The 12,410-nt window shown below is 41.3% G+C and overlaps 3 protein-coding genes across 4 annotated transcripts; all 3 read right to left on the minus strand.

Annotated features, from left to right (window-relative positions):
* Nucleotides 1–310: 310 nt before the first annotated feature.
* Nucleotides 311–4,152, minus strand: LOC113136820 (adaptin ear-binding coat-associated protein 1-like). Its single transcript, XM_026317898.1, has 7 exons — nt 4,020–4,152; nt 2,999–3,099; nt 2,447–2,551; nt 2,141–2,222; nt 1,922–2,030; nt 1,468–1,615; nt 311–861 (listed from the first exon to the last, which is right to left on the minus strand). The coding sequence occupies exons 1-7, from the start codon at nt 4,118–4,120 to the stop codon at nt 749–751; spliced, it is 759 nt and encodes a 252-aa protein (XP_026173683.1). The 5' UTR covers nt 4,121–4,152; the 3' UTR covers nt 311–748.
* Nucleotides 4,153–5,177: 1,025 nt separating this feature from the next.
* aicda (activation-induced cytidine deaminase) lies at nt 5,178–7,436 on the minus strand. Its single transcript, XM_026317329.1, has 5 exons — nt 7,341–7,436; nt 6,394–6,559; nt 5,821–6,103; nt 5,558–5,673; nt 5,178–5,450 (listed from the first exon to the last, which is right to left on the minus strand). The coding sequence occupies exons 1-5, from the start codon at nt 7,358–7,360 to the stop codon at nt 5,400–5,402; spliced, it is 636 nt and encodes a 211-aa protein (XP_026173114.1). The 5' UTR covers nt 7,361–7,436; the 3' UTR covers nt 5,178–5,399.
* A 2,221-nt stretch (nt 7,437–9,657) lies between these two features.
* On the minus strand, nt 9,658–12,303 carry nat14 (N-acetyltransferase 14 (GCN5-related, putative)). 2 transcript variants are annotated; one of them, XM_026317208.1, is made up of 4 exons: nt 11,960–12,109; nt 11,468–11,633; nt 11,049–11,354; nt 9,658–10,950 (listed from the first exon to the last, which is right to left on the minus strand). In XM_026317208.1, the coding sequence occupies exons 2-4, from the start codon at nt 11,546–11,548 to the stop codon at nt 10,507–10,509; spliced, it is 831 nt and encodes a 276-aa protein (XP_026172993.1). In that variant the 5' UTR covers nt 11,549–11,633; nt 11,960–12,109; the 3' UTR covers nt 9,658–10,506. The 2 variants fall into 2 exon arrangements, with proteins under 2 accessions (XP_026172993.1, XP_026172992.1); XM_026317207.2 differs by lacking the exon at nt 11,960–12,109 and adding an exon at nt 12,119–12,303 and having other exon boundaries at nt 9,659–10,950.
* Between the last annotated feature and the right edge of the window lie 107 nt (nt 12,304–12,410).

Here is a 12,410-nt window from a genome sequence, read left to right on the forward strand (position 1 = left end):
CCCACTAGAGAGTGCCACAGAGCACAACTACTTTGTAAATCATTTACATATTAATAGGATTCTTTTACGTAAAATCATTTTGTGGTAAACACTGCAATAACCTAAACTTAACATTAGACAATCCCTGCGTTAAATGCAGACCTTATGTATTACTAACTGCACAGAAAGACTAGACTGTCAGTCGGTGCACGCAGCCAGTCCCACTGCTGGAGACTTGGAGAAAAATAAGCTATATTACATAACTGTGACAACACCAATGGCAATAATTCCAAACTACTGATAATATTTACATTTAAAATAATATTCTATGAACAGAAAATTAATTTATTATTATATGTCATTAAATCAGCAGATACGTCTGATTATGTCTCCTTTCATTATATTTCTATTACATATACTCTATGATAGAAATCAGAAAACAAATCACTGTAAGGAGAGGAAAAAGGCAAATAATTCAAACTGAATACACAGAAGGAGAGAAAAAAATCATCCCAAGAAGAATTAAAGAAGGACATGACTAATAGTTCCTAATCTTTCTAATTGGGCTTGTGCTGAGAGGTCTATGTCTATCTCAGGTTAAGATCACAACAAAAGCCAAGCAAAATTGAAATAAAATAAACTAATACAGGGGCTTACCCTGCTTGGCAGGGAGAGATACAGAACCCCATCACGGGGAAAACAAAGTTACAAAATGTGCTGCATAAATTTACAGATAGATAAGAGAGAGAAAAACAGATTGAATCTCTCCTCACTTTGGGGATACAGAGTCAAAGTCTCCCCACAGGTCTGCACTGGCTGTGGTAGTAGGGTTGGATGGGGCCAGTGAGTTGGAGTTACTGGAATCCAGATCTAGCAAACAGCCTGTTAGTTAAAAAAAAATTGTTAAAAAACAGAACTGAGCAGCAATATGCTCCACTGAAATGATAAGACAAAATATAGATGTCTGAAGTAATTATTTGTTTCTAGTCAGTCTAAGAATTTATTAATTTTAGGAGGTATTTCAATGACTTTTTGTTTATGAATACCCAGCAGGTAAATCGTTACTGTACAAATCAGTTCACCTACAATGAAGTCTGTAAATTGTATTTTCTGTCAATTCAGCCAAATGACAAACACACAGTATTTTCTCACTTTAATATTATAAAAAAGAACATAGCTTTTCAGGATGAGATCATGATAGATTTACTTGTTGAACTTGAGAAACTCCTTAAATATGATTTTTAATGTAATTATGTTTATATTGCTTTAAGATTTTAGAAGACATCTCTACATATACTTTTGTCTCCCAACCTCTACTGCACAAACTGTGATTTACCTATTTACTGCTTCAATTCATGAGTGTATGTTTGACTATATGTATGTATGTATACATTTTACAATATTCGTATTTTGTAATGTGCAAACTATGCAGACTAATTAGGTGCCTGACCTCTTCTATTTCTGTACTGTATGATTATAATTACCTACCAGTGTCACTTCCTCCTGCAGATGGTTGTGTGTTATGATTGGTAGATCTCGATGAAGGGGGTGGGGCAAGCTTGCCCCCAGGAGGAGGTGGAAGGAGTCCAATACCACCTGAACTCTGTGGACGAGACCTGTCCTTCTTCTTTGATTGCTAGGGAAGACAGAGAAGGAAGAAACAAAGCTGGGTCTATGTAGGTGTGTAGATGTTTGCAGATGCATTGCTTAAAGCCAGGCTCTCAGTCTGGGTTTATACTCAAAGTTAAACCTTTATCTTGTACTTTGCTCCTACTTTCCTCCTGCTTTGGTTCAACCATCAAAACCAACAAAGCTCTACAAAAACATATTTCTACAGTATCATACTGCTTTCTAAAGACTAATCACCAAGTTGAAAGCAATTTTGCCTGTTTTCTAATATTCCGACCTTATAACTATTAGCTTTCATGAAAGTTAACATTACCCCAATATTGAGAGTAATGGTCTGTCCTTCCTTGAACCCCAGGTCCAGTTTGGGAGTGGAGTCTGGAGCCTGAGCCTGCATGGTAAATTCGTTTTCCTGTTTCACCCACCTGGTAAGAAGACAGAGATACAAACAAATTAAAGACACCCGCAAAACTAGAAAGAAAATTCACTACCGAAATAGTTAAGCTTCATGGTACGCTATAGAGTAACTGCATACTTGAAGTGGTCCTGAAGTGCAACATTGAAGTCAAAGGCATCGCCCCGGTCTCCAAAGCCAATGCCTATGAATGCACTGCGCCCTATGAGAGAAAGAAACAACAAACATGTGTCAGAGTTTAGTGAGGGGCTTGACTGGAAATACAAACAATAACACACTCGATCTGATGGTCTCTCACAGCACTACAATAAACATCTTCCTATATTTAGTGATCCCTTCTGATACATCCTCTTCAAACAAGATATCCTCTAACTTATGAACACATTTACAAAATATTTATGGCATAGCAACAACCAGTCCGCCCACCATTGTCATCCTGGATGCGGAGCACAAAGTAACGGCTTGAGTCACTAACTGTTTCCACTGCAATGCCAGGGTACTCCTCTATTGGTGCTTGTGCAAACAGCTCCCCTGTAAAACAGAACAAAAGAAGAAATACGTTCACTGTCTACATAGAAAATGGTCCTGAGGTAATTTCGATCATGGTGAAATATTCAAACGCTATCTTACATTTACTAGACCACATCTCAACTAAGAAAGCTTTATGTTTAAAATAGGACTGATTTTGTATAGGGCATAATATGCAAGGTAGATTCAACTTCTAGCACTCAATTTATAAAAAAATAGGCCATAATGAGGTATAATGTGAGGATAACAGGCATGCTAAGTCCCTAAAATCCTCCAATACAGACAAAGAAATTATCAGACTGTTTGGTTCCAAATAAACTGCATGCCTGAACGTGGGCTGGGTCACTTTGGAAGGGATGAGTAACAGAGTGGGGGATGGCGAACAGGACACTACACAGTGAAATGATTTACAAGAGCAGCAGTGCCAGTAAACAATGGCGCTGTCCTGACCAGAAATTTTGTCTTCCAGTTTCACGTAGGCCACTTTGCCCCGGGCTGTCACACGCATGCGTCCCGTCCAGTCAGGAGCATCCAGCTTCCAATCAGCAGCCCTGGGACACACACACACACACACACACACACACAATCAGGATGATGTAGGTGAACTTGTGGTTGATAGACTGATGATAACATTGAGTCTTCGTGTATATTTTTGTTTGACCCTCTGAAACTCCACAATGGATCCTTTCCATGTGAATGAAACGTGACTAAACCATCAGAGGAGGATTTCAATGACACATTAGGCTGATATATTACATCACCAGCCTTACTCACTATACATGTGGTCACTGGTTAACCAATCGTGTATATTACGGCGCTCATGCCTATGCTACTGTCTGGCTGGAATAATGTCCACTCAAGATGCAGGTGCAGTGGGTCTGACTGAAGCACCAGCCAATGACAAATCAGGTAAACAAATCAGTGTCAACCTTTTTAAAACAACAAATTCCCAGCAGTGCCTCTTAAAAGCAGAATGGAAAATGTGTCTGCCAGGACAAGGTTGTCTTGGAGCATCAACCCTGCACAAGTGTCCTTGAGCAAGAAGCTTCCTCACAGCCCCAGTTCTGCTGCTCCTTACAGGTCAGACAAACAGAATAAGCAAATTGGAGTCTGACAGCCCGGCTATGAAATCCCTTTGACTTCTAAGGAGTAAGCTTTGTTTCATCTCTGAGGAGCCATTGGAGCAGACGTTAAATTATATAAACACACGGACACTGACTGGGATGGAGTCGGTGCCCAACCCAGTCCTGTAGTGCAGGTACAAACCCTTAGCAACGCATTTTCCACAATGACCTTGGTAATACACAGCAAAAACACCCAGCACACAAACTAGCCTACAGCCGCCGGTGCGTGAGGCTGCGTGATTAGGGGATGAGCTCGGTGGGGAAGTAGCCCAGGGACCTGCTCCTGACGGCACCAGCTCGGAGATGCTGGGTCAGGAAGCCCGTTGTCAGGCCGCCGTCCCCCTCACCTGATAGCCCGGTTGGACGCTCTCGGTGGGATTCGGTAAACGTTGACTTCAGGTTTGACACACAGCACTGACTCGTACTCAGACTGACCCTCGGTCGCCATCTTGACTTTTACTCAGTCGGTGTATACGCCGGTGGTGGGGGTGGGGGTGACGGTGTGCCCGTGCGACGATAACGGCTATGTGACCGTAATAGATGGTGTATTTGCGCACAAAATGTCTGGCGACCCTGCTTCAGTGATGCATCTAAAGGGGCACATAAAGGCCAGGTACGTATCATAGGGGGTACTACTGAGTACAGTGGCCCTAGGGTGCAAAACCAGGGTGCAAAAACACATCATGTCACAAAACACAACAGCAAAATAAAAAACATGACATTTCATATACTGCTGTCCCTAATGTAGAAATGTATTTGTGTTTATTGATGTGGTTTGTGAAATGTGCTTGTGTCTTTAGCTGTTATGTTTTACCACCCTAACTGTGAAAAAAACAGAAGAGCTAAATACAAACTAAGTGGGTTTGCATTTCTAGCCCTAGTTTTGTGCCTCTGATGTATCTTAGTAAGTTAGTATATCTTCATGTCATCAATAATTTAACTGTAGTATCACCAGAAAGTGGTATAAAAACATGTCTTTGTTCTGATAGTTTCCTAATCCCAGGATTTTTACCATCTGGATGAAAAAAAACACATTGTGTTTCCTGAATATTAAACATTGTCCTGAGTTGCAACTGTATTTCAAAACAAAGATGGCAGCCCACCGCCTACCTGGAACAGGAAACATGGTGAACATATGTTTTACAGAATATTTGAAAAAAAAAAAAAAAAAAAACCTCCAAAAAACATTTTTTAAACCAAATGGTTACAAGAGTCTATGAAAATAAGGTCAGAACAGTGATGATTATTTATATGAAGCACAAACTGGAGGCTAAGAATTTGCCAGAGAACAAAAAGTGTCGTGTGACTTTTATTAGGGACAGAGTTCGATTCCAACCATTGTTTGTTTGTTTTTACATATATGTAGGCCTATATCACACAATTCTCCAAAAGTGCAGTAACTTATCACTGAAGTATCTACCAAATTCTACAATTCTACCAGCAGCCTACACCACCATTTTGCACTTCTGAGTACATACGTTACATGAATAACACAAGACAATATATCGTTGTATGTTACTTTATTTCACATGGCTATATTTCTACAGAAACAGCAAGCAGCAGCTACCTAAAGTTTCAAGCCTTGCCGCAACTTGAAAGCGATTTTTTTCTCAGTTTTTCTCATTCTCAGTTTAGCAGTTGTAGTGATTGACTAACAACACAGTTTTCTACAGAAATAGCAAATGATTAGACTTAATGTCAACACCAGAGGAGGTCACTTGTATGTTTCACAGTCCAAGAAGCTTGAAGGCATCTCTTAAATCTTCTGTTTCACAGGGCTGGGAAAGAAAAACAAATCTACCTTTTAGTATTTAAAATATATTGTTAATAGTTTGACCTAATCCTGTTGGTTGAAGATGAATACACAGGGTGGTAAATGTTCTACCTGGAGGATGCGCTGTAGTTTTCTGGCAAGGCGAACTGAGTTTCGGTGAAGCTCATCCCAGGCTTTGAACTTGCTCGCCTTCCGAGCCACAAAGGTCTGCCAGCAATAGAAAAAGTCTGAAGAAAAAGGGAAAAAAATTGATTATTGTTAAAATCCAGGGACCAATCAATAAGGGAAACAATAACAATAAGGGCTGGCTTAACCTTCCATATATTCTTCTCTCTCTTTATATTCTACCACATACACAGACATTTATGCTCCACCTTTGTAACTCATGACTGTGATCTGCACTCCAGCATTTTTCAGTATCCTCAGACCCTCTCTCTCCTGGCTGTCCTCCATGTCACAGAAGTAAAGGCGAGAGACGAAGATCCTGAGACGAAGGTTGGGCGTCTGCCTGAGGAACTTGGCCAGTGTAATGGAGCAGTTGGCACAAGGAGACCAAGAGCAGAACCAAGTAATGGAGTAACTGAGCCTCCTCTCTCCAGTTCCCCCATACCCCCACAGACCAGGGCACAAAGCTCCCAGGTAGCGCAGGAACAGTATCTAAGTAGAAACAGAAGAAAGGAAAAAATAAGGACATACACCACTGTCACCTTGCAGCACGGTTGTGGGTTCGAATCCTGTGACCTTTCTGTGTTGAGTTTGTTCTCTCTGTGTCTGTGTAGGGCTGTGATAGACTGGCTGTACCCCGCCTCTCACCTAAATGTCAGCTAGGATTGACGCCAGCCCCCAATAAACAGTAGATAATAGTTGGATGGAAGAAGGATATAACTTAATAATATAATATACAGGTCCTCCTTATCTGCTTCCCCAACTTCACCTTCATTACTTACCTCTACATGGACGCCACTGCGATTGCGAAGGTGTCCAAAGTCAAAGGTCAAGGAGTCTGGACCCACCCGCCTCTTCACTACAAAACAAAGGTATGTCTCATGCCTGCCCCTTGCCCAGCGCACATTCTTATAATGGTAGATGAACTTCTTTCTGGGCATAAGCATACTGAAGGAAAAAGGGAGAAAAGTTTTAATTGTTTTGATTTAATTGTTTTATTCCACTGTGTAATTACACTTAAGAAGAGAGGGATGAACAAAGAACCTCCATACAGTGGGGATTGTACAGCTAATGTGAAATATATTTAAACTCTTTTTTAAAGATTACATACATTTACAAGAACTTAAAGTTAAGTTTCAACTATCAGTTGGCATTTCTTCAATAATAATTCCACTCTCAAAGTGTTGCTATTTTGTAAAACAACATCTTCATTAGTGACAGATCATGTCAGTAGTATTTAGCAAAGACAGCAGTTTTATGCCAGGAAAGTCTTAGACAAGGTCTATTAAAGCACACATTTAGAAAAAGAAATTAACGTTACTACTTAGATGACTCACAGATTTGCTTTAATTCAATAGGCTAGCACAATAAATGCATGTAAAACCTGTGGTTAACCAAGTATGGGTGATGGACAGTCAAAAGACAGCTAACATTCACTCATTCTCACTCTCAGTTTCATAACTTTTAGCGAAACCAGGACAGTTATTCATCGTTCATTAATACTGAAACTTCAGATTATCAAAGACAATGTCGTTAGTATTGATAACTATTTCTGTTTAATAATATATTATATCACTATCAAAGTATGACTATGATAAAAGTATTTATAAACACTTCCTGTTTTTTTTACATTGAACAGTGTGCATCTGCAATCTGTAAATCTATATAAAGGTGCATTAACAGAAAGGCATTTATGGTATATAAATTAGAATGTATCCATTTTGCTCACCTGTCTAGTTTTGTAATCATTTTGAAAGACGCGCTTTCAGCAGGCGTAGGTAGTAAATGGAGGTAAGTGAGGAAGAGCGAAAGTGTGTGTGTGTGTGTGTGTATGTGTGTGTGTGTGTGTGTGTGTGTGTGTGTGTGTGTGTGTGTGTGTGTGATAGGGGTTAATGGGAGGGAACTGAGAAGATATACCTCTAAACATAAACATCCTGCATACAACAGATGCAGGTTCTGGTTGGACAGAAAGATTTTTCAAAGTTTGGTGGGTGGTGTGATATAAAAGAGATGAATGGGTTGTATTGTGTTGCTGCATGACAAAGCTCATAATTACTAATTTGCAAAATGTTCTTTTTAAGAGCATCATACTTTTATGCTTTGAATAACTGAACATTAGTTTGTGCAGTGATTAAAAAGAAATCATTTTGCTTTGAGGAAATAAAGGAATTTCAATGGTAAGGCAGATTACACAACACAGATTTTACAAAATAATCAGGGCTGCCAGACATGAGAGGAGTATTTGACGTAATTTGTAACCTTTGGAGTTTTTCATAGACGTCAGTAAACTGAGCCAACTGGCTGGAACTTTCCAAACACTTAAATCTCATCCAGTCACTGGCCCCTCCACTTTTTCCAATATCATTAAGTAAAAGCTTCCAGATACCTTCTCACCTTGATCCACAGAGGGATTACACTGAACCTTCCTGCTATTCAGCCTTTCCACCTAGCTAGTGCCCCACCTTCTCTGGGCCCCAGAATCTGGTGGAGCCTTGGGCGTTCCCAGACCTCTGAGTCCCTGACACCTATTTTGTCCTCTGATCTGGGTTTTCCCAAACTGTGTCAGGCTGTGAGTAGACCTGCAATCGACCTCCTTTACCCTACATGTCTGCAAAACTGGCTGGCCATTTGACCAACCACAGTGTGTGAATAAATCTCTCTCATAAGTCTTCAGATGCTGTCATCTGTTCTTGCCAAATCAGGATGTGTATTATGTTGCTCTTGTCTTTTCTTTGCTCTGTCTGTTTTAGTTCTGGCCCAGTCTGTTCACTCAGTGGCACTGCATGCAGCCGTCCTGCTTTCCCATGACTCCCCTCACCCTCACATGCACTCTGTGGTTTGGGGAATTCACCGTTTCCCAGGGTGGCTGTTTTTGGAGCTCATCTGTGTGTATGTGAACATGTGTGTGTTAGCCATCTGTATCTGCATGTCATTAACACAGTCTATATGTTATACATCATCTGGAACAAATTTATGTAATTTATCTTATGATTGTGTGGTGCCCAAAAATGTAAAGTGATTCATGTGTATGTGTGTCTGCAACCTCACATCATATTGCATTACTCTGACAGTGCATTAAGCCTAATGTCTCTGCACATTTGATCTTCTGTGCATGTGTCTTTTCTCGACTTCAAGAGGCTGATCAGATGCCAAACTATATGTAACCACTTCCCACCCAGCTCTCTGGGTTTGACCACAGCTGACCAAGGTCATCTCACAGTCACACATGAACGCTCATGTGCGCTACCACCCCTCTGTCTGTGTGTGGCGGAGTACTACTGCATGGTCAGACAGGGCTGTGCATTTAACCCATAGTCAGGGGCAGAAACCGGGTGTAGGAAATGCCAAGTCATACTTTCCGAAACCCACCCGCCCACACCCTGCACGCACGCGCGCACACACACACACAGCCATAACGTGCAGACACACATGACCACAGTCACAAACAGACTTTCTTTCCAGTGTGTGAATTCACATCTGTTTCCTGACAACAATAATAGCTACAGATCGGTCGAGTAGAGGCCCAGCTAACAGGTGTCTGCTCTTTGACAGTCATGAAGAAACAACTTGACATTGAACAATGTGTCACAAGTAAAACTGCAGCTTTTACAAGGTGAAAATGACCTGACCACACACTTACTCGTGCATGTAACAGCACTGTTAGTGCTCAGTTTTTTCAAGCTTAATTAAAGGACAGTGATTTTCCACTACAGCTTGCATGATTAAAAGTTTGCAGTAAAGTATAAGCTTATATTTATCCTGCGATCAGGTGCGATATGCCTCCTTCTCACACACGTTAACAATGTACAAACATCCTGTGGTGTTTATCTGTGGCACCCTGATGCTATACTGACATTACCTGAGGTTAGCAGTAGGGTATATTCTCAATGCAAGCGTGAAGGCTGCTAACCATATTAAGGTTAGCCTCAGACTGGGGCTGTGTGCATTTCCCCACTTAGTCATAGAAACTGCCATTCACCTGCAAACCACACACGTTCTTAAGTCAGAATACGTCTGCATATATTTAATGTACTGTGCTAGAATCTGCAATACAGAAAAATCGAAGTGGGTCTGAGGTAGTATAATCTTGTAATATTTTTGTTAATTATAAATTATATTTGCATTTCCCTAAATGATAACAAATAAAACTGTAAAACTGTCAGATAAATTTTCAGTGAACCAATTATTAAACTGTTTCAGCACTAAAATATTTTGTTAATGAGTGAAACAGAGACATGCATATCAGTGTTAATGAATGCAGAATTTGTAATTCTCAGTTGTGTTCAGTCAGCGACGTTACCGACGTGTTGCAAAATATGACCAAAAAAAACCAAAATGAAAGAGAGAAGGTGACGAGAGGGAGCACATTTTTGCAGACTCATGGACCCACATACTGTACATGAAGGTGAGCAGCAGCAACCAAGGAGCACAGAAAGAAATAGGCAGACAAAATTTGCAGATTCACATAAACCACACATACTTCCTATACAGTAACTGTACGTCCTCCTACACATTTGTATGGTTTCACACCAAACACACTCTCACATATGAACAGACACATTTCCTCCATTGATTAGAAAAAGAACTACACAATCAGATAAATGATCAAACTGTGTTTGTTCATGTTTTGCATAAATACTTTACTTCATTACAAGCAATGAGACAGCAGCATGAATAATAAGAAACCATGTATTTGTGATGGAGAGATGGTTCTTTTATTGCTGCAGGTAAGAATATATTTAAACACATCAGCAACGCATTCAGCAAATAAATATGACATAAATAACATAAATATTCAATAAATTATTGACTTAAATGTATCCAAAACTGCTGAGAGATGTATGTTGCACTTTATCTTCTGGGCTCACTGACACTTTGAGTCCATCACCACTCAATCAGAGGTCTTTGTAAAACACCTTAGTAAGAGGGTGTCCCAGAAATCCTCTCTCTGGAGTCTCCAGTTTCATCTCCTCATCATCATCCTCTACAGTCCCCTCTCCCAACTGCCGAAAGCCCAGTTTCCTAAAGAAGGCCTCCCCAACCTTGGAGGGGTAAGGGATGTGTGCATACACTCTGTGTGCCCCACTCTCCCTCTCTCTCTGTTCCAGACTCTGGACAAGCAGCTGGCCCAGGCCCTCCCTACGGTACCAGCAGCCTACCACCAGCCTGCAGATCTTCGTGATGCCTGCTCGCCTCTCATTCTCTCGGAAGATGCATCCCAGGATCTCCCCATCGCAGTCTGCCACCCAAACCTGCCCCGCTGCCTTTTCCCTCTCTGGGGTGACCTTCTCTGTTGCTGTCTCCTTTTCCTTCTCATTAGATCCAATTCTGCGTCTTTGCTGAAAAAAGAAAATGATATAGTTACACTGCTTTGTCTCAAGAATTTTGTAAAAACTATCCAAAGAACCAATACATTCAAGCAAAACAGTAGACTAACCTTTTTTGCCAGTGGTATCTTGCCACTGATCCTACAATAAGGATTGTGCAGTGTCTCATCTGGTGATCCCCGGTAGCTGCTGCCCACATAGTCCCAGTAAGGGCGGCTGCTACCTAGAACCCCTGTGGAGCGTGGCATGGTGATCTTGAGAAAAACAATTAGCAGGAAGACAGGAATAGCGAGGGCCAGGATAAAGGAGTGGACAAGGCAGCGCAGGATTGAGGAGAAAACAGCCAGGATGAAAAGGCAGAGTGGACGAGTGAGGATGTGGAGTATGAGACGGTTTTCTGTGCCCTCGCAGCCCTCCTGGAAAAACAATTGTGTAAGTTCAGCAGAAGTGTCACAAGGACAAGAGTACTTTTCCACATTGATCCAGAGGAAATCAGCTCATGTAAAAATGTATGAATTATTGTACAGACCTTGATGAGGGCTTTGACTATTTCTATGTCATCCTCCCTCATCCTCCTCATCATCACTTGATCCAGCTCCAGCTTCACCATGTTTAGGCTTTATACACAAACAGCAGGCCTGCTGCACTAACCATACGTATCAAACTCCAGCATCCACACAGGGTGCACAGGGACCCTACAACAACACATTTAAACAGGAGCACATGGACAAGGGGTTGTGATTATGTGGTATATTCAGCTGACAATGAAACACAGCTATGGGATATCATGCAGATAACTAATACTGATGCAGACTGACATATATGTTAGTGTCTCACTATGGTATCCATAGTATGACAGGCACGTTGAAGTTAAAATGTATTCCAACCCTGTTACAATGTAATGCACTACACGTTGCCTACAATAAACCAGTAGTAATGTAACACGACAACACACAGATGGGGATTAAGCCGGATTTGAAGCATGCAAGTATCACCACCATTCTCTGCTTATAGTGCACACCATTCGAGCGTTTATCTGAGCGTGTATCAGTGATCATCAAAGGTAGAGTCGAAAGCGAAAAGACCTCGTTCCTATCCTTATATGGTTAGTACGAAGTGCTGCGGTCTCCGGCAACATGTCGACCCCTTGCTCCTGCTCTAAACCCCCGGTTCCGCTTACCTTCTGCACAGCGCAGGTCAAATTAAGCAGAACGACGGGAAATACGCAATGTACGTTTCTCTCTTTGACCAGTGCAGGTCGGACACTTCTGTCAGAATGACCCACAGACACGTTCCGTGCGCAAAAAAAACGCACCGTTCTGAATGCAATTCTACTGTTTTCAACTTCCCGACCGACGCCGTTTGCGTACGTACGGCCGTACATTCCGCAATGTGCGTGGAAAGGAAATCCATCGTAACAGCGTAAACACCGTTCCAAATGTTAACATTTAAAATAATAAAATAAATCAATA

Source organism: Mastacembelus armatus, chromosome 16 (genome assembly GCF_900324485.2).
Source record: "Mastacembelus armatus chromosome 16, fMasArm1.2, whole genome shotgun sequence".
In the NCBI taxonomy this organism is placed as follows: Eukaryota; Metazoa; Chordata; class Actinopteri; order Synbranchiformes; family Mastacembelidae; genus Mastacembelus; species Mastacembelus armatus.

What these genes read in the sequence shown, in the direction of transcription:
- LOC113136820 (XM_026317898.1), bottom strand. Translation starts at nt 4,120, where the DNA reads ATGGCGACCGAGGGTCAGTCTGAGTACGAGTCAGTGCTGTGTGTCAAA. An exon ending in CCATTACTCTCAATATTGGG is followed by an intron (nt 1,616 to 1,921) that starts GTAATGTTAACT and finishes TGTCTTCCCTAG; the next exon opens with CAATCAAAGAAGAAGGACAG. An exon ending in TGCAGGAGGAAGTGACACTG is followed by an intron (nt 862 to 1,467) that starts GTAGGTAATTAT and finishes TTTAACTAACAG; the next exon opens with GCTGTTTGCTAGATCTGGAT.
- aicda (XM_026317329.1), bottom strand. Translation starts at nt 7,360, where the DNA reads ATGATTACAAAACTAGACAG. An exon ending in ATGATTACAAAACTAGACAG is followed by an intron (nt 6,560 to 7,340) that starts GTGAGCAAAATG and finishes TTTTTCCTTCAG; the next exon opens with TATGCTTATGCCCAGAAAGA. An exon ending in GCAGTGGCGTCCATGTAGAG is followed by an intron (nt 6,104 to 6,393) that starts GTAAGTAATGAA and finishes GTTTCTACTTAG; the next exon opens with ATACTGTTCCTGCGCTACCT.
- nat14 (XM_026317208.1), bottom strand. Translation starts at nt 11,548, where the DNA reads ATGGTGAAGCTGGAGCTGGATCAAGTGATGATGAGGAGGATGAGGGAG. An exon ending in TAGTCAAAGCCCTCATCAAG is followed by an intron (nt 11,355 to 11,467) that starts GTCTGTACAATA and finishes TTGTTTTTCCAG; the next exon opens with GAGGGCTGCGAGGGCACAGA. An exon ending in AGATACCACTGGCAAAAAAG is followed by an intron (nt 10,951 to 11,048) that starts GTTAGTCTACTG and finishes TTCTTTTTTCAG; the next exon opens with CAAAGACGCAGAATTGGATC.